The 20,032-nt window shown below is 38.3% G+C and overlaps 2 protein-coding genes and 1 pseudogene across 2 annotated transcripts; 1 reads left to right on the forward strand and 2 right to left on the reverse strand.

Annotated features, from left to right (window-relative positions):
- Positions 1–610: 610 nt before the first annotated feature.
- On the forward strand, positions 611–2,782 carry LOC140930634 (uncharacterized). The gene is made up of 3 exons (XM_073380354.1): positions 611–861; positions 989–1,249; positions 1,597–2,782. Exons 1-3 carry the CDS (start codon positions 611–613, stop codon positions 1,757–1,759), a joined length of 675 nt encoding a protein of 224 aa, XP_073236455.1. The 3' UTR covers positions 1,760–2,782.
- Positions 2,614–8,410, reverse strand: LOC140930633 (uncharacterized). The gene is made up of 14 exons (XM_073380353.1): positions 7,623–8,410; positions 7,474–7,545; positions 7,113–7,190; positions 6,932–6,990; positions 6,583–6,721; positions 6,175–6,421; positions 5,507–5,867; positions 5,088–5,281; positions 4,646–4,832; positions 4,083–4,331; positions 3,725–3,896; positions 3,299–3,447; positions 2,965–3,159; positions 2,614–2,751 (listed from the first exon to the last, which is right to left on the reverse strand). Exons 7-14 carry the CDS (start codon positions 5,703–5,705, stop codon positions 2,624–2,626), a joined length of 1,473 nt encoding a protein of 490 aa, XP_073236454.1. The 5' UTR covers positions 5,706–5,867; positions 6,175–6,421; positions 6,583–6,721; positions 6,932–6,990; positions 7,113–7,190; positions 7,474–7,545; positions 7,623–8,410; the 3' UTR covers positions 2,614–2,623.
- A 3,380-nt stretch (positions 8,411–11,790) lies between these two features.
- On the reverse strand, positions 11,791–15,153 carry LOC140931737 (uncharacterized; annotated as a pseudogene).
- Positions 15,154–20,032: the final 4,879 nt, after the last annotated feature.

A 20,032-nucleotide genomic window follows, 5' to 3' on the forward strand; every position in this document is an offset into this window, starting at 1 on the left:
AACTGGCATGTCAAACAATACCCAAAACATGTGAGCCTATTTGTACAAAAAGAACATTTTAGTTAATCCGAAAGAAAGTGTTTTGAGTTCAGTAACATAATGATTTGTAAAGTAAAATTGAGTACTTTTTCACTGAAAAGTGAGGTCTCTTTGAGCATTCTCCTTTTAATGAGTCCCAATCAAACCAACGGACAACTGCAGCAGCCGGTTAAACATCGACCATAGGTGGGCCCTCTGAGGATAGACAGATCAGGTACTCTAATACTGCCATGTTAAGGGTTGTAATATGGTGCAGCAACTATTCGAGAGGCCCAAATAACAGTGTGTGAAGTTCTTGGCCGACTACTCTTTAAAGTGCCCATAACCTAACAAATTTTATTTTTTTATCTGAAAGTACATATTAAGACAGGAACTTCTGCGAAAAAATTTTGCGATTTGAACAAAACGCGATTTTTCTACGATTTTTTGAAGTCTACATTTCAGTGGCGCGCCCGTTCAGCTGACCATGACAACTGACCGGCTCATATGTGATGTCATGTGACATAGCTTCAGGAACCTCACTTGTCGGATCGTACACAAACGAAAGGCAAACATTGAAATCTTCACCGAAATGTCGTCGCTAGAAGACAGTCCTTCTGAAACAGAAAGCTCACAATTTGGCAGTGAGGACGAAAAAATCGAGATAGAAGGAACAGATGGAGTGAGCAATCGATTTGAAGATGATTCGCTTGAACCATACGCGGACGAGCCTTTGGCGGACGAAGAATGGCTCGAAAACTACAGGCGAGAGCAGGCGGAAAACGCAGAATTGGAGAAAGAGCTGACGAAGCGTCTTAATAACAGCGTGCGTGTTGCTGACTGGTAAGTTGATCTTACATACAAGCACTTGCAGTTGCCTTGCATGTTTGTATGTCTAAGTCGATTACATTGTACTGTGGAAATAATCAGCATTTCGTGTAACTTTCTGCACGTTTTGTTTCAAACGTAGGTGTACTTGTGGAAAATGTGAGGGCGATTTGCTTACGAATATAAGCGAATGTTATTGTTGTAAAGAACTTGAAGGATGTGTCGAGTCCCTGACAAGTGAAATTGTCCTGGAAGATCTTGAGGAGGGCCAAGAGTTATGCTGTGTAACAGAACATCCCGGTTTCAGGCCAGTCTGCCTAGAAAAATGGAGTCTGCGGTTGGCAGGTGGGAAATATCGAACAAAACAAAGAGAATACTACAAGAAGACTGGATCAGAAGAAAGGTGAAACTGATTTCTCAAAAATAATTTTAACTTGATTGTATATTGATGAAGTATTTTGCAATTTGTTCAATATCAATAATAAAACAGGAACAGGCTGTTTTGTTCAAGTTTCAAAGTTTGGAAAGTATTATTCACATTTGCCAATAGAACAACTTGTTCCTGTTTTGGTTTGAGGATAACATACCCCTATACACAAGAGATTTCTGAAAAATACCACCAATAATAAAGATTATTCATCTTCTTTCTCTCTCATGAATTAGAAAGGGATCCTGCCAGTCTAGAACTCTTGATTTGGTTCTTTGTAAACTATAATTCATATTGGGTTATTATTTTATTGTCTTTTTTAGATATCTCAGATCGATTGCATACAGGGAATTTACCCGACTTGTTCATGGATACTTGGGAAAAAGAAGGATCCCTCTTCCTGCCTGTGCCGACACTGCGATTCGGAAAGCATTCCCCAGCAAAGAGGATGAGCCAGTGACAGGATTTCAGTTAGACGAAGAATAGAAGACCAGATCCTTACTTCCTTTTGAAACAAAAAAAAAAACTTTTTTATATAAAAATAACACTACCAATTTCTTGTGACTGTGATTAATAGTGAACTTCTCTCCTTTTGAAATTTTATTAAACCATTTTGTGCTTTTTGTAATAAATATATAGTAGAACCCCGGTAACTCAAACTCGGATAAACTTTACACTAAACTTTGTTGTCCTTGATCAAAATTTACCCAACGGACCCCGATAACTCGAAACCCGGCTTCCTTTTCCCTTTAGAGTTCCAGTTACCAGGGTTCTACCTCCTATATAACTTATACTTGGCTGCTTGAGGGACAATAAACAAGAAAAAAATTGTTGTAAACAATTATACAGAGCAAATTTGACATCAATGTGATAAAATGACCTTTCTCCAAAAGAAACCATTTTTTTATAATTTTGTCGACATGCCTTAGCAATAATTCATACCTGGCTGTGTGGGTAAATTAAACAAAAGAAATCACCGTGAGGTTAGGTATAAATGATTCAAATATTATATTAATTTGTTTTATTCAGGTATGAATATTAATATAGCAAAATATTATTGAGTCAACTTCTAGTTGTTTTAGACACAATATTCAGTCACTGTTTTGAAATGCACTATTTTCATCGCAAAGAAATAATTAGTGACATAATTTTGAAACAATATTATTAACTAGAATGGAATACAAACATTCCAACTCATTTATCTTATATTAATGTGCAAAACGTCATTAAAACCTAAGTAAAGGCACCAATATATGGGAAATGTAAAAAGGCTTCTAGATTTTTCTTAAGTCTCAAAATTTCATGTTGTAGACACTAATAGGTTTTTATTGTTTTTTTTTACATTGCAAGTCAATCCTTCCTATTTCTTGGACAATCAGGGATAGAATTATGGCCCCTCATAGGGTTCTTGCAGATAGAACATCGTGGCAGTGCCCTAGAAGGCTGTTGTCTTCTTTCACTTGATGTCGGATCTCGTGCTGCAATAAAGAAATGAAGGTGGTGTCATAATTCAGAAGTCATTATTATTTCACGAGTTCCTGTCATCCCTAAAATGCCTCCATCATTTGACTAAGAACCACTAGGATACTAGTTTAGACATGTTACAAGGCACATAGATTGTTATTAGTTTTGGTGAGACATCTCACCTCAGCTCGGAATAGTGAAGCCTGGAAAATTAACAGTAAACAAACCTGGTGCCGTCGGAGGTACATCCTTTGCAACCATTCTCATCCTCTCTGTCCGCTTCCTAATGGCCTCTTCCCTGGGTTGTTTCTCAAGCATGGTATTCATTGGATCTGGAACCATGTTCTTCAACTCAATGCATGCATCCTGCAGCTGTTGTTTGCTCAATGTCATAAAAAACTGGAAGAGTTCTCCCACATAGTCTAGACAGTAAATAAGACAAAAACACATGTTTCCAGAGTGTATATTAAAAAATTACTAAAAAACTTCAATAGCAATAAATTAGATATCAAATCTATCTAACATTACAATTTTACTCTACAAATGATAGTAAATAAATACCAAAAATGGGCTTGATCTTTAGATTTCTCACAGTAGCCTCTCCATTTTTAAACTTTGGGTAGGTCACTTTCAAAGGGACACTTCCATCTTTGTTCACTTTCCCTTCTCTGTGTAAATTATAGTTAAAGTGCAGAGCAGCTAGTATATGCCTAGAAGAGATAAAATAGAAAAGGTTAGGGTATAATAATATATTCTGCATAGTATTATCTCAGCTGTGGAAACAACTTCTCAATGAGACAAGAATAATAATTAGCTGGGATTTTTCCCTTGGACCAATCATCAAGTGTCTATTATTAAATCCTATCGATCTTATTAGCCAAACTTGTACTCAAAACCAACAGATCTAAATTGCATTATTGACCTAATGATTAAGAGAATACTGATAGCAATAGTGATTATTGCACTGAACACATTAGTTCAGCCTACCTGCAGTACATTCCAAGATAGGAATAAGCAATTATCTTTGGTGCAAAAAAGTTGAGAACAGAGTGAAACCCTTCAAGACAGTCAGTCTGAGCACTTGGGGATGCTTGCATGATTCCTTTTTTTAGGCTGTCAGCAGTCAAGGCCTTTTTCGTCTTCTCATACACTATGTCCTCTAAAAATAAAATTGTAAATTAAAGTGTGAGAAGTTTACTTTGCCCTCTTCTGCACCTAGATTTACATGTTTAAGGAGACCGTTTGGAGATCTCTGCAATGTCTCAGAAATTTTAAGTTGAATACAATGATGGAAAGGCAGGCCTTTTGGAGCCATGTAACAAAAAAAAAAATCTATCAACTATACCAGGATTAATCCATGTCCGATCAGGAATATCTCCACGTGCGCACTTGTTGAAGAGAGGCTCATCCAAGTCGGTGTGTCTATTCACAATGTGGCTCAGAAAAGACTTGAATTTGGCCCATATGATCTTCCCATTTCCATCAGACGTAGTAGTAGCACTCCAGTACAGGTGTCTTTCACAGGGCTTTATCCAAGGCCGGAGATCCTCATTCCCTTTCTCCTTGGAAATTTTGGACAGCAATTTAGTGATCTCTTCAGGAACAGAGAAACAGTAAAATCAGTTTCACCTTTAATGTTGATAAATGATAGCAGTCTAATTCATATCCAAGATTATACTGTTAAGTTAAGTATCTTTTGAACATTAAAGTGCTTAAGCTAAGTCATAGTTATTTATAACATTGCGTTTATATGATGTGTAGATACAAGATGGTGGCAAATAATGTTTTCGTACAGTGTTACTGCTCGAGGAAAGTCATACCCCTATAACAGGAGTTTTGAAAAAAGTACTTTAGATTTGTGCTGAAAAATGTTGAACATAAACAACTAGAGAAGAAAGTCATCATGACTCTTTTTTAGATGCCAGAGGTCAAAGTAATGTTTGATATGTGTCAAAACATTCTTCATGTGACTTGCAATCTGGGTGTGCCAGTCTGAAATAAACGCAGTGATGACAAGGCCACATCCAAGCAGAAAATCAATGCACTTCTGGAATCCCATTAACTCCATGGCTGGGCTGCTTCCGGCTTGATTTCTCTGCCAGAAATTTAATACGACACATGAGTTGAAACCCTGAGCAGGTACTAGCATAGCAACTGGCTTGCAAACATTGACTAGTGACTTGAAAGTAGTAACTCATATCTCAGATACATCTGATTGTTAAAACTAACAAAAAACAAGAAACAATTAAAAACAAGAAATTTACACCAGCCTTCAGTTGCATTAGTACAGCTGACATGGGGTTGTACATACTATATGGCTAAAAATGTACCAGCAACTAAATGATTATACCTGTACAAGTGCAAAATGGATGATCCGTGGCAATGTGCAACAGAAGATGGTGTAGGCACCGTATTTAGCACAGTGGCCCATGCTATCGTGCCTTCCATCTCCTGCTATTGTAAGATCCCCCAGAACCTTGGCTGAGAGAACAAGTTTGCTTGGTAGCGCTTCCAAAAGAGATGTACAGTGGGGAACAACCAAGTCTAAAATTTGAGTTGAAAACAGGTTTAGAAAGGTATCTATAATGATATTGTATACTAGGAAAAGTAGGAAAAATAAAAAAAAAGCATCTCAGTATAGATGTAATACCAAAACTGAAAAAAAATTCATTCTCGAAGAAATAAATTGATGTTGCATAACTAACAGCAAATTTACAAATGCTTTACAAATGCTTATTGAATAACATTTTGTACAGGAAAACAGGTTACCCGTTGGTACTTGAAGAAAGTATTTAATGACACACAGGCCAGTCCCATATGCTGGAATATGGGGTTCATCTTTGTGAAGGACCCACCAGCAAATAGTGTAGCCATGCAGATGAGGAAATTCCCAGCAGGTAGCTTGGTCCCTGGCATTAAAGGTTGACTGGTCCAGGTAAATTCCTTCCTGCAACCAGGGTTGCTGCATGTTGTCCTGATGGTGACTGCGGTTCCAGACTGAGTTGCTGTCACATCTGGCTTGTTTCAAGTGCGGCAGAAATGGCAAAACTGGAAGAGCAGGAGGAGCTTGGATAGGAACACTATGTGTTTCGGTTCTGTCCTTATGTCATTGTTACTTGATAGTGGAATACTGCAATAAAGACAAAGAAATGCACACAATGTACAATACAGGAACAAAACTTCAGTGGCCTTCAATACCTTTTACAGCAAGAACCATATTCTATTTTTGTAGGAGTAAAATTGTCAAACAGGGTACTGTAATCTCAGTGAGTCCCTGATCTTACTATTTCAGTCAGGGATCCAGTGGAGGGGCCTGTAGCCCCCTGTTTTTAGACAAAACTGAGGGCTGAAGGGCCGCAAAAAAATTTTTGGAGACTATACAAGGTTTAGTTAAGTAAGGTTTAGTTATAATCTTTACAAATTCTTATTATTTTTACCTCCTGTCATTTGTTTCCTTCTCTTCATCCTCTGTTTCTGTATCCCCTCCGCTTTCACTAAAGAACTCTGCATCACTGGAAAAGTCAGGTTCTTCCTCTTTCATTTCAGTGTCATCCTCTTCTTCAATATCTTTTTCTTCACCGATACATGTATCTTGGTTGCTAGTGTCACAAGACTCCTTACTCTTTACATTTTCTTCTAACCCGTTGTTTGCAGCCTCCTGAAGTTTTCGAGTCAACAACTCAACTAATAAAAAAAGTGTGGATGTCAATAATATTACAAGAATAAAATTCCCTCAGCAAAAAAGAGGTTTGAGGAACAAAAACCTCAAAATTAAATCTCTAAGATTATGTGATCATACAAATAACACATACATGTAAATAGGGCATCACATGGATGAAGCTTACCTTTACGCTTTAGCTGCCTTTTTTTGTCTTTTGATGTCTTCAGGGATTGTCGCACTACACTAAGCTGGCCTTTTAAAACTTCCATTTCATGGCTGAGGATACTACATCTCTGATCTGCCAGTGTCTGTGTTGATTTATCCTTTATTATAAAATTAAAAAAACTATGGTTTATCTTTCAAAATAAATACCAAGAATATCATCCTGTAAGAAAGAAATGAACACTTATTATTATTATTATTATTATAATTATTATTATTATTATCATTATTATTATCATTATTACTACCGTCATCATCAACATCTAATCATTATTATCATTATGTTTATAATTACAAAACAGGATACATACCACTTGTGTAAAAGGTTCACTCTCTTCTGCATCTTGGACATAACAAAAGTCTTGTGTATCTACAAAAAAAAAAAACCAAATTGGTCACTTCCATCACTTTTTACTAATATGATCTGGTAGCATAATGAAATGGAAAGTTACATGACTGTAAATAAATATTTCTTTGCAGTAAGGAATGTACCATGTTCGCGCTACATGTAGCTTCAGGCTGCAATCCAGATTCCTCTTGAAAGCCACCATTACATGTCCCATGTTGGCCCTGTGAAAACCAATGATAATAATTTTTTAAAGTTTCACATCAGACATCAATCACTCATCTTTTTTTCTGCTATACTAATCTTGCATCATTCACCCCAGTGTTTACCAAAGGATATGAACCTCTGATCACAGGATTTTCTTTGGTAAGCGTTGCTTTGGATTTCAGTCGTACTACTACTAGTAATGTCCTAATCAGGAATATCAATAACAAGTTATTAATTGACAAGGAATTAGTCACGACCATCCATTGCACTCAAACTATGAAAGATTACACAGCATCTCACCTCCTCCGATTGACTGCTTGTAGAGGGGTTGATCTGGATATCTTGTGAGTTTTCAGCTTGTACGGTTTGTGCCTGCAAATATTCAATAGTACACAACATAAGAGCTTACACAAGCACACCCAAGTATACCCTGCAGTTGAAATTCTTACCACCTGAATGCCTGTGGAAGGATAAATAATGCTTGTCGCTTCTGGTTCTTGCAGTGTTTTGAGGCGAGCCTTCGCAGATCTAGCAATCTGTGAAAAACAGCAAAACAATTGTGTTTTCTTTAACTTTCATGGTACGGGGACCAATTATTAATCACATAAAGAAAAATCACATGAAATGTCTCGAGCAGGTGTGACAATACTTTCTTACCATTCACGCTTCCCTTGTCTTTTTAGATGGCGGCTCGTCATCTTCTCCTTTCCGTTTAGCGTGTATTGATGGTAAAACACAAACCCCAATTTCATCTTTCTTTAAATCTCGCTTTAAGTTGACTTCTTTGTTTAACGGCCTTTGAAAGTCGTCTGGAGCAAAGTGTTCGGAACACAACGAGGAGGTCTTCCCCGGCACCCACATCTTCCTCCTCTCCAATACGAAGTCGACCCACTTCTTTCGCCTTTTCTTTTTAATCGGACACACGTCGCCGAAGAATGGAATTTTATGCATGGATATATTCCTATCTGGGTCCTTTACGTTGCCACAATGCGCTGCAACGCATCTCTCAGGCATTATAAATCTCGGCTTGGGAAGAAGAGATGTAACAGGCCGAACTGATACAAGTTCCTGAAGCTACGTCATCATACGTCACGGATACTATCCGGCCAAGAGGAGACTAATACGAATGGTGGACCAAAATGGCGGCAAATTTCGAAGACTTTAAAAAATCATTAAAAAATCATGTTTTGTTCAAATCGCAAAATTTTTTCGCAGAAGTTCCTCTTTCAATGTGTACTTTCAGATAAGAAAAGAAAATTTTTTAGGTTATGGGCACTTTAACACAGCAGCATTTCGTGGGTGGTACGAAGTGAGAGTGACAGGCCCCATTTTGAAAAGAGATGGAAGACCGATCTAGTCGCAAGAACAGTTTAAGACGAAGAAAGTGTGAAGAAAGTTGCCATATTTCAGTGGTCAAATAAGTTTTAGACTGACCTTAATTTTTCCTTCAGTTTTCCCGTCAAATACTTTTCGAAACATCCACAAACATGTCACGATATTCGTAACGTAACAACCCTTCGTGTTGTGCTATATTCTGTAGCACAACAGCTTGAAACAACTCTGTTGGATTTGCCTCGTGGCTCCTAGATGGTAGCATTCCTCCATTAGAACTTGAATGTTTGACTCTGTAAACTGCTGATGTATTAAAGGATTACAGTGCTGCATATAAATGACTCGCTCCAAGTTATCTTGTCTGCACGGTTTATTTGGAGATGACATTCTAATAACACATCACTTCGTTTTCAGTGAAAAACGTGATTTGTTTTTCGTAGAAATCAAGTGACTTTGCACACCTTTGTGATTTCGTTACCAAGTTTGCATATGCTGTATGATCAAGATGAAAATATTTTTCCATGTGTGGAATTTAATATTGTTTAAAGGACAAAATATCATCAAGGTTCCTTGGCTTCTTTCATTTTTGTATAGTAAAACGTCAGTGCAGAACAGTTTTGTTCAGCCTACTAAGTATGTGGACAAGAAGTAAACACCATGCCCCCCAAGGGATAACTTGTCAGTGTGGTCACATAGTCACTGTTGCAGCAAGTGGTGGCCAAGATGACTTACTACAAGGTAAGTTGCTCGTTTTCTTTGCTGCTGTTAGTATATTATTCTTTTCATTACCATATCAAATCCCCTAAAGCTGATGGTTAGTAAAATGATAGTTGGCACAAAGTTGTGCTTACATAGAGAAAAACTGCATCATGATCAAATCTCAAAGTTGTACAATATTCAGTCGTTTAAACAATTTCATCGTCCTAGTGACTGCCGCGGTTAAGTTATGAAATATTTGCAAGCGGCAAATGTTTAAGCTGCCGTTCTCACGAACCCAAATATTTGGCCTAGACATTTTCACGTACATGGTTGATTCCTTCTTCAAACGAAAAGTTGATTGGCACGCAGAATTCATCAAAAAAAGGACGAATGAGGTTATTCTACTGAAATGTACCCCTCTATCCATTGACAAGATTTTATTTTTTTCTGCATGTTAAGGGAAATGGTAAAGTACTTTGTTAGCAAGGGGTGTGGATAATTGCCCATGGATAAATGTTCTTAATGTGCCTGCGGTGTCATTTTGACTTATTTAGATGTGCAGGCCTTTGGTGAAAGCCAACTTAGTGCCGACTCTGGAAGGTTTAATATATGCTTCTCAAACTCATTAATAATTCATATAGAAAATTCAAAGGAAATTAATGTTTAATGAGTGTTTGGATATTGGATGAAAAACTGCTCATTTTTGCATCCTTAATTTCTCCTTCAAAAATGATTTTGTTTGAGAAGAAATATCAAACATTCGACACAGTGTTTCATCACCAGATGAAACACCTCGAAGTTCGTCAAAAATACTCCGCTACGCGTCGTATTTTCAACTCTCTTCTCGCTGTTTCATCTGGTGATGAAACACTGCGTCTCATGTTTGATATATTACTTGAACTTATTCCAACCAATGTTGCATGCCTGTCGAATGTAAAGTCAAATCTCAAGTCAACAGAACCACAACATTGTACAGTTTACAGTTTTTTTCGGATTTGTCCGAAAACAACTTGCGCACTTGTACCTATATCTCTATGAAAACCAGCTACAGTTTTATCAAATAAGAGAATGTATAATTCTTCAATGAACAGTGTCCTTCCCTACCAAACGACAATGCAACATACAATCGAACTATTCATTTCAAAACAATTGAATAATTCTTCATGTAAAGAGGGTTTAATCCGAACGAAACAAAACCAAATTATTCATAGCGATTGAATAATTCTTCATAAAACAATGGGTCCACATGTTCAGGTATGCGACTTCCACACAGTTCACAAAGTGAATCCAAACTCCCTCCAAAATACCTCTCGATGGCCAGCTTGAAGTCGTCCTGTAGTGTTCCCTGACATCAGAAGGTGATCATGGCTAATCTCCTTAGGCAAACAAGCCTTAAGTGGGTCGTAATAAACAAATTCTTTCCTTTTGGCAATGCACATTTTTGTTGATGCTTTCTTTCTGTACACTCTATATTCCCTCCTCCGTAGGAATATATCGTAAGCAGCTGGTGGATCCTCTGATGGCTTTCTACGAACTGATCCATTGCAGCCATAACACTTACAAGCTGCGGTGTCACGGATGAAAACTACCTCCAGCTTATCCGTGTTTTGTTCAGACTGCAGTCATCTGCTGGGAAACTGACACCAGAGACATCTCTTAAGTCGTTATTGCTCCTTTTCCTCTGCTTCTTTTCGTTCTCCTTTCTCCCAGTATGATAAGGAATTGAGCTTCCCACTAGTGTGGAAAGGCAAGGTGTGTAGGAGCACAAATAGGATTCCAGGCATCCATTGTGACACGCAACAGCTATGGTGTGTGCACAGATACCCTGCGATTTAAACTTGGGGCACTGTTCATCACAGGAAAGTGGTTTCTTAGAGAGTCCACTGCAGGAAACAGCATGGCATATTCCACGTGTTAAAGAAATCACAGCCCTTTTAGAATCCTTACTAGGAAACTCTCCGATCCCATGGAGCTCCAGAATTTTTTGGCATTATTCCAGGAACCACGCAAATGATTAGGTAATCCGGAGACATCAAAGCTGCTGAGACAATAATCAGTATTCGCGGAAGCAGAGGGCGTTGACATGTCCTCGACAATAACAACGTCATCATCCTTAGAGTCTTCACTTTCATCATTACTTTTACTGCTACAAGCAAGGCTTGCTGGACTGATAGCAGCAGCATTTTGCTTTGCATAGTGGTCGATTTTGGCCATGTGTTTTCGCCTTTCTTCTGGCGTTTTAGACATCCATTATGCTGTAGGAACCTCTAGGTTCCTGTAGTCAGGAGCCAAAGTGAATGGTCCTTCGCCAATAAAAGATCTCTGGATATTGTTTCTGCATTCAAATACCATCCTATAACTTTCTATGGCCTCCACCCAAGAGCATAACTTCTTAGGAAATCCTGCAATTGCACTTGCTGCTTTATCCTCTTTAACCTTCAGCTTGTACCGGAAATTGTGACATTCTGCGGCGTTGTTGTAAAAAAAGTCGCCCTTTAGTCCTATCTCTCGTCCTATTCCAGCTGCCATGCCATTCTGGATGTCATCTGCGATACACTGATTGAAGTACAAAGTGAACTGTTCGTCTCACTTTCCTGTTACTTCTGCCATCATGGTTTCGAATTCGTCAGTTGTATTACAATCTACTAAGCCTCTCTTTGGTGGGATTTTACTGCCAAAAACATCTTCAAGAATAATTTTTTTTTCGGATGCATCCAACTGATAGCTCGGCATTTTTGCCTTCATATTGTCCTCAGTGTGTTTCTTGCGTGGGAGGTAAGTCACTCCTTCAAGCGGTTTCAGAAACCTCTTTTGTCCCTTGTCACAGTCTCCACCGACAAAACGAACTTTCTCAAATCCATAGTTCGTTTCCAGCAAGTTGTTGCAGAAGAAGAGAAATTGGGTTTCGTCTTGACAGACATGGAAGAGAGCGGGACCCGGCAAATTCGCGAGTTTTCCCATTCGTTGGTTAACAAACTTAGCATTTTGGTACATTGTGGAGGTGACATAAAATTGTCCAACATTAAATGTAGTGTCTATTGACAAAACACAGGTCGAATCTGGCTGACAACAATTTTCGACAATTTCAGCCATCTGCCAGTCCTCTACGTAAACAACTCTTGGTGATGGTGTCCACTGAAGTCCTTTGATACACGACCCACCCATCTCTTTTCCCAGTGCAAGTAGGGAGTAAAACTCGTCTTCATCAGTGCTAGCTCTTTTTAGCTTGGCTCTTGCGTTCTTCACTTGTAAATGTTTCGTGGTGCGTGTGAAATTGCTTCCACATCAAGCATACCACCAGCCTCTTCAAATACTTTGTCAAATATGGTTGAAGGCCCCATGGGATGCTTAACTTTATCTTCAATCGAGTGCCTTGCACTTGAAGCGGTTGGGATAAACGGCTTTGTTCTTGGATGTTTCTTCGGACTTATATAATGTTCTTCACCGTCATACCAGTACTGTACCAAGGCAAGATCAAGTTCCTGGCCAACCTTCTTTGACACGACTGTTGTTATTCTTGAGTAATCACTGTATTTCGCATGCTTCCAATAGGTGCTGAGGACAAGGTATTCATCTTTATTCAATTCAAATCTATCTTCTACACGTCTAGGCCACCGTGTACTGGCTAAGATATCCCCATCTTCCACTTGCAAGACTTTTCCACTGTCCCAAATTAGAGAAGGAACCGAGATCTGTTACTAACCAGTCACCTTTGCCTTTTAGCGCAGACCTCTGGATAACAAAAGCCGCGTTTTCCTGTACACGTAGTGGCTGCTTTGTACATATTCCTCTTGAATCAACGTTTGTAACTAGCACATCAAACCTTTCTTCAAAACTAAGATCTTGTTTGCCCTTATACATATAAGGACATTCAGGTCCATAAAACAATACTTCTTCACTAAAAAAAGACAGAAAAGTAAATAAATGCTGATAATTAAGCCCTGATGACTGACAAATGTGCAGGCAATGGCACACTTCACACCCTAGTTATGAGGTTTTGGCCAAATGAGATAAAATCTCTCCAAGTCAAATGTATTGAGCGTTTCTATGAACACAACCTGGCTTCAAAAAAAAGTAGACACCCTGTTGCTGAGTTCCATTCAATCACTGCAAACTCACTCAAACAAAGGTCATTAATAATGAGGCCGAGTCGACAGAGTCAATGTTTTCTATTTTTTCAGAGAAATATTCGATATGGTTGCCTCTGAGAGAAGCTTGCCTATTTACAGGGCCCAAAGGTTGGATGGTCATTTTGGTCATAATAGCGGTCGTAGAACGTAAAAAAACATCATTAACTTTCCTTTTCTTTACATTTTCTCTGTTTACTTAAAAATAATAATAACTGTATATGTGGAGGTATTGAAATAAAAAGATCTTAAAAACAATGTTGAGCAACACAGTTGCAGAGGAAACGAGGTTTGATAAAAAAGAAGGTTTTTTTGCATACCAACTTGAATTGTTTGTCACACATTTTGCTCCCTTCTTAGTCCACCCCCAAGCTTTTGACGTGCATGTGGTTTCCTATATCCCCATGAAACTAAATATGGAGGAATTTACTGGAAACACAAGCAGACTGGTTCATCTATCAAGGACCCGAAAAGCTTGTAGAGGTTTTTAGAGGCATGTTTTCTCAATTTCAGCATGTATTTTTTCATTGCTTATCAAGATATAACTTACACTGCGAAATTGGGAGCTGCACTGTTGACATACATGAATCGACGTTTATTTTATTGACTCAAATTTGTGTTGATCTAGGATTTAAATAAAATTTTGGAGTAATCATTATTATACTTCTATGATGATGTATAATCAATCTATTATTTGAAGAACTTCCCTTCATATTATTAAACTATTCAGAACAGAAAGGCTTATACACTAGCATTGATTTCACTTTTACTGATTGCACTTTTGCCTACGAACTATTAAGAATGAGATAAATGCCAATGATTAAATAAGAATCATGAATGGTTTCGTCACGGCTTTATAAAGCAAAGCCTGGCGTTAACTGAAACAAAACATTTCACATTCAAAATGCTTGAAGTGGCACTTTTTGAATGTTTGATAAATGAAAACTGCTACAGAGTGGATTGAGGATGGGGCATTTGCCCTCTTTTTTCGTCCCCAGCGCCGGGCATTTGGCAGCTCAAGTGTCGCAGCCCCGGGAGGGGGAAGGGGGGATTGCTGGGAGCAGTCTCACTGTTGCATTACTTGGCCAGGTACTTGCAGACTGGGGTAAACCAAGTGTAGAATGGAATCCACGTTAAGTTCCATTAAACAATACTTCTCTATTTTCCAGCCCCACAAAACACCCACCTGATCCCCTTCCCCCTCCCCCTGCGGATGAATAATGCACACTTTCAAATTCCGTGACAGAGCTTTATCAATAAAATATTCACTGAGTGCGACAATTTGGAATCGCAAAAATAATAGGAAAGACTGTACCTTGAATGCACCGACTCCTCCTCACTTTCGCTGTAGCTGTTCCATTTAAACTCCTGTAAAAATAATGACCATAACTTTTTGTCTGTCTTGGTTAAAAAGAGAAAAATGTGCAAACGTGCAAACGATTCAAAGTAACTTTGTAAAATTGGTGCAATCGGCAATTTCATCTGTGTTGTTTTTCTTCTGCAAATGTCACATTGTGATGCAAATTTGAAAAGTCAGCTCTGGAAAAGACTATTCAATTAATTTTTTTTTGTTTTCTGTCGCGTCTAAAGAGGTGCTTTCAATGTCATTTGGTGGTAGCTTCAACATTTCATCGATAAAGAGGGTTGGGACTTACCGTGAAAAGATAAGCTAGCTAACACCATCCTTCATTATAAGACTAGTGCACGTGCACTGATTACATCGCAAATAAAACGCATAAAGTATCATTTCATTCATCAGCATTCTGTGGGTTATGGTATAATATCAAAAGGAAAACACAACACTCACCTTGTAGTTCGCCATCTTAAGTATGTGCTCGAGAAGTGATCACGTGATCAAATCACCGTGACCCTTCTGGGGCGGGGTGTGCATGCGTTTTCAGACAAATGTATTATAATGCAATCATTGTATATAGGCGTACCAAATCCAATCAAAATGAGAAGCTACCAACAATTGAAACAATTGGACAATAATTAATCTGAAAATAGCATTTGCTAGGTAACCAAAACTCGTCCCAGGGTTGCCCTAACAAATGTAACTACAGATTACTCGTTATATGTCCTGTAACCTGTGACCTGACCTGCGACCTGTGACCTGCACTTTAGCCCCGCCAGCAGAATACTTTGTGCCAAGCGTCAAAAGGCTTCATGAGTGTTTAGTTTAGGTGATTTTCTCTTAGAAAGCCTATTATGATCTCAAGGATTGTGCATTCTTAATCTGTTTTCGGCCGACACTGAGCTGTGGGCCTCACGGTTTGACTGACTAAAAGATTACAATTTCTGGACATTTCAAATGTTATTTCATCGCAAAATCCTGTTACTTCTGCGAGAGAACTTTACCGTCTATTGCCAGCAATCATGCTGTCATTTTTTAGCTTCAGCTAGTGACTTTTAACTGCTTCCCATTCGACTAAGATGTCAAATAGTTAAAATGCACTTGAAATTTCTTTAACCACGTTTTAACAAATTCAGACAGATTTGTATTATATATTCAGTTTGCCATCGTGTCCACAAAGCTTGTATTACTGTCTCGTGATACTTAGCTCGTCATGTTAATTCTTTTGATGAAATTTCAGATGGGACATAATCTGGATCATTTTCCTTTCTCTAACTTTTGAATTAGGTAATGTTAAGAGATGGTGTCCACATAAGAAATGCGACGGGGTCAGAGGATAATCATCTTTTAAAATCGATGAAAGGATATGTCAGGGAAGGGCTGTTTAAAACTGCTTCTACGTTAGTGAGTATTGCGTTTAGCTCTATCATGTTCAGACAGGCTTTGCCTATTGTCTTCGTCAAGCGTCTTTTTACCAGCCCTATTAGTCTGTCCTAGAATCCTCTCCACCAAGGAGCTCTTTCAGTTATGAATTTCCATGTAATGCAATGGTTGGCGAGAAATTGTTGTGATGCATTAGTTTCAAGGACTTGAGTTGTCAATGTTTGAAGTTCTTGAGCCACAAAGGTTTTTGCATTGTCTCATATTATGTATTCTGGAATTCCTCAACGACTTATAAATCATCTCAAAGCTCTAAGGAAGGCCTGAGTAGTTTGATCTTTTACTAACTCAAGGTGTAAGGCTCGTATTGCAGCACATGTGAGGAGACATATATACATCTTAGATGAAGTTTGAGTATCTTGGTTGCGGACGTATAGAGGACCTGTGTAATCAATTCCTGTAAACTGAAAGACCTGTGATACATGTACTCTTGAGGTATCCAATATGTCTGTCTGATATGAGTCAACATGTCCCATACTCCACTTGCATGACCTCTTTATGCATAGATTGGACAATGAGTGCAGTTAAGTAGTTATGTTTTGGGATGAGGATCAGAAACTTTGCATCGTGAGGTAGATTTGTATACTGTAACCTTGCACAGCAAAGTACAAGGTCTTCTTCATCAATATGAAGAACCTAGTTGTCGTATGAGTGCAGTTTTTGTGGATTGTTCTTTGTTCTTGAGGTATGTCTTCTCTGTAGGTTTTCTGTTGTGTAGTCTTCAGTAACAGATTTCTGGCTAGTAGAATGTCCTTTGTTGTGAATGTTTCATTGTATACTTCGTCTATCCATCCATATTCTTGTGAAGTGGATAAGAAGGGTGGTGACTGAGCGCACAGTTTAGAGTGCTGTATCTCGTCAGGTCGATGATGTTTAGGATGCTGGGATTATCTCCAACATTTACTGTAATTTTCATTTGTAGGGTCTCATAGAGTTCTTTGTGGATTAACGTTTTAGTGTGTAAAGGCCAGTTGTCTTCTGATTCTCTAAGCCACAGAGGTCCTTGAAACCACAGTTCCTTCTTGTCTTCAAACATTTTGGTGTTAAGTCCTCGAGTAAGTAAGTTAGCTGTATTCTTTGATGTGAGGTAATATCTTCATGTGTGTGCAGATGTGAGGTGTTTTTATCTTCTGAAATCGAGTATGAACGAATTGTTGTAGTTGTTTGTTGGATGATAACCAAGATAGCACTACCTGAGAATCACTCCAATATATGATTTCACTGTTTATTGTTTGTAGTGTTTTGTTTAGAAATGCAAATAATTTTGCTCCTAAGAGCGCTGCTAATAGTTCTAGTTATGGTAATGTCTGCGTTTTCACGGGTGACATGCTGGTTTTAGCGATTAGGAATGTGTTGTGTATTTCTCAGATGCAAATTCCTCTTAGGTATGCTACGGCTGCATTAGCTAGTTTGCTGCTGTCACAAAATATGTGAAGTTGTGTTTTGCAAATGTGTTCAAGGAAGTATGGTCTGGTACTTCAATCAAAGTCAAATTATGTATGTCACCAATCCATTTCACATCAGAGGCACAGTGATTGTTACGGTTGTCTTGAAGATTATAGACATAATCTGGATCATTAGCTTAAGTTTCATACCAAGTTTCGTTCCTTGTCAAGGTAAGGAAAAATGATATTACGACTGTTACATTTTCCGTGGTAACTAATTGCATTGAGATGTTTTACGGATACAACTCTGATCTGGTTATCATCTAGTATAGCTTGAAATTTGTCAAGGTTTTTTAAGTCTACTGCCCCTGGGGTCAAGCCTGTGTTATCATACAACCCCAAGGCTTGATTCTTCTGAAGAGGTTGATCGCTTTTCTTAATTTTCCTATAATCCAACTGTAATTCAACGTTATCTGGATTGGCCTTTATTTCGTGGTACACAATTCCTACTGCTAATGCGCGACCTGCGCAAACTCCATTGTTATTTCATATCGTAACAATGTAACGCTTATCTGGATGGTTTTCTGCCAAAGATTGCCTCCTAGCTTTAGTGCATGGTCGACGTGAAGCAGAAGGAGGGACTCTGACTTGTAAAACTTCAAGATGGAAGCTATCGTCTATATCAAAATTTTCATTGGATTCCAGTGAAGATAAATCATTGGGAATAATTTCTCCTGCAAAGAATAGGTGGAAATACAAATTAAGGCTATTAATACACAATATTATGGTACTCAGGAGCATAAAACATTGGTCACTAAAACAGATTTGTTCAGTTGATTTGGGTTCTAGTCTTTGACAGTTGGCATTTATTAACTGCAGGGCAAGTGAATGTTATGTGAATGAGTAGACAATAAAAGTAACTTTGTGCCGTTACTCTCTGGTATCAGAAGAAGGAACACAAAGATATACATCCCATTCCCATGTGCTGAAAAATGTGGAGCACTTTACTAGCCGATCCACCAGGTTTAGGATACCAAAACATAAAAGAAAATTGCCAGCAGCATTTGAGTTCCTGGCATGTTCGGCTGACTTCTCCAGGTAAAAACTTTTCTTAAACACTTTTAAGTTGTGACAGGTGGTGGTCACAACAGTCATTGTGCCCTCGTGGCAAGTATTTACTTCTGGATCATCAGCTGTACAAATGTGATAAAACTGAAACAGCATCAACAGCTGAGCCAAGAACACCACATGTCATCTGTAATATGGACGAAACGAATGAGTTTTAAGCTAGGAACGTGGTGTAAAAGTGTTAGTTTCTACATCTACATGTTTACACCAGCACCAGAGGTCAGTTCAATAAACCTTTTCAGGTGTAATTAACAAGTGCAGCCATTTTTAGAGTCAAAAAAACAATAGTGACACCAGTAAATTGTACTTGTAAAAATGTTATTAAATCAACCTCGAATGTTTGTGGGGTATGCATTCGTGAAAACCAACATTTTTGTTAACAAACGCATCTCCTGTTCTGTGGAGTATTCCTCTTGAGGGCTAAAGGGGTAAATATCATCAGGTCTGTCTATATCCATGTGCTTTTCAACTGCATTTTGCTTCTCCTGTCTTCATAAATCTGGCTGTTCAACACCAGAATCTTGCACATATACTGGCTGAAGACTAGTATGTTGATTATCATTTGTAGCTTTGAAGAACAAAATACAGAGAAAGGTTTCCAGTCATATCTGCCTACACATTACGAATTTGTTTTTGTATGTCAAAGTTGCATTTGTGTGCATGTGGGTTGAGAAAAGTTTGGACAGATTTTTAGTCATAGAAATATGCATAGAGAAATCTAACCTTTTGGTCCCTTCTTGTATCCCTGCGTTTTCAGTCTATCGTATTTGAATTTCAAACCAACATACTGGTTTGTTACTATTTTCTTCGGATTTTAACTTTTTACAGTTGGCACACTCAGCCTGAAAAAGAGAAGAATTTGATATTTCCATTGACAGTGCGGAACTGTGTTTTAAATAATTATAAAATTATTAATCTTGGGTAAAAATTGTATCATACATTTACACTGATGAATAGTAGACATACTATTGAAGCAATGAGTAAAACTTATGTCCAAAACTTGTGGATAAGTGCCACTGATATTATCTGCACTTCTGTCTTGTACAACATGACGTGCTCGTGCACTCTTCTGACTAGGACTTCCAGTAGCAAGCACTTCTGACACAACCATCTCTTCCTCATCATCATCTTTCCTTTCACCCTCCATATCCACCTGAACCTCCTCATGTCCATTTTGGTGCTGATTAGTGGCACTAGAGGCGGTGCTTTCCTTTGCACTTGATTCTACTTTCATAGGCTACAATAAAAACAAAAGGGTGGAATAGTCGTCAAAAGTTTCTTTTTTGTCCCTTGAATTGCTGGGAGAGGGAAGCTATGAACACTCAAGCTAGAGAAAAGAGAACACCACAAGCACTATCAATAATTTTAACCAAACTTTATGGAGAAGGCTCCAA

Source organism: Porites lutea, chromosome 3 (genome assembly GCF_958299795.1).
Source record: "Porites lutea chromosome 3, jaPorLute2.1, whole genome shotgun sequence".
NCBI lineage: Eukaryota > Metazoa > Cnidaria > Anthozoa > Scleractinia > Poritidae > Porites > Porites lutea.

Bases quoted from the DNA above. Each gene is read 5' to 3' on its own strand.
- LOC140930634 (XM_073380354.1), top strand. From the start codon at position 611: ATGTCGTCGCTAGAAGACAGTCCTTCTGAAACAGAAAGCTCACAATTT. The intron at 862-988 runs GTAAGTTGATCT...TTTCAAACGTAG, and splicing joins AGCGTGCGTGTTGCTGACTG to GTGTACTTGTGGAAAATGTG. The intron at 1,250-1,596 runs GTGAAACTGATT...TGTCTTTTTTAG, and splicing joins AAGACTGGATCAGAAGAAAG to ATATCTCAGATCGATTGCAT.
- LOC140930633 (XM_073380353.1), bottom strand. From the start codon at position 5,705: ATGCAGCAACCCTGGTTGCAGGAAGGAATTTACCTGGACCAGTCAACC. The intron at 5,282-5,506 runs GTAACCTGTTTT...CTCAAATTTTAG, and splicing joins CTTTCTTCAAGTACCAACGG to ACTTGGTTGTTCCCCACTGT. The intron at 2,752-2,964 runs GTTTGTTTACTG...TCTTTATTGCAG, and splicing joins TGTACCTCCGACGGCACCAG to CACGAGATCCGACATCAAGT.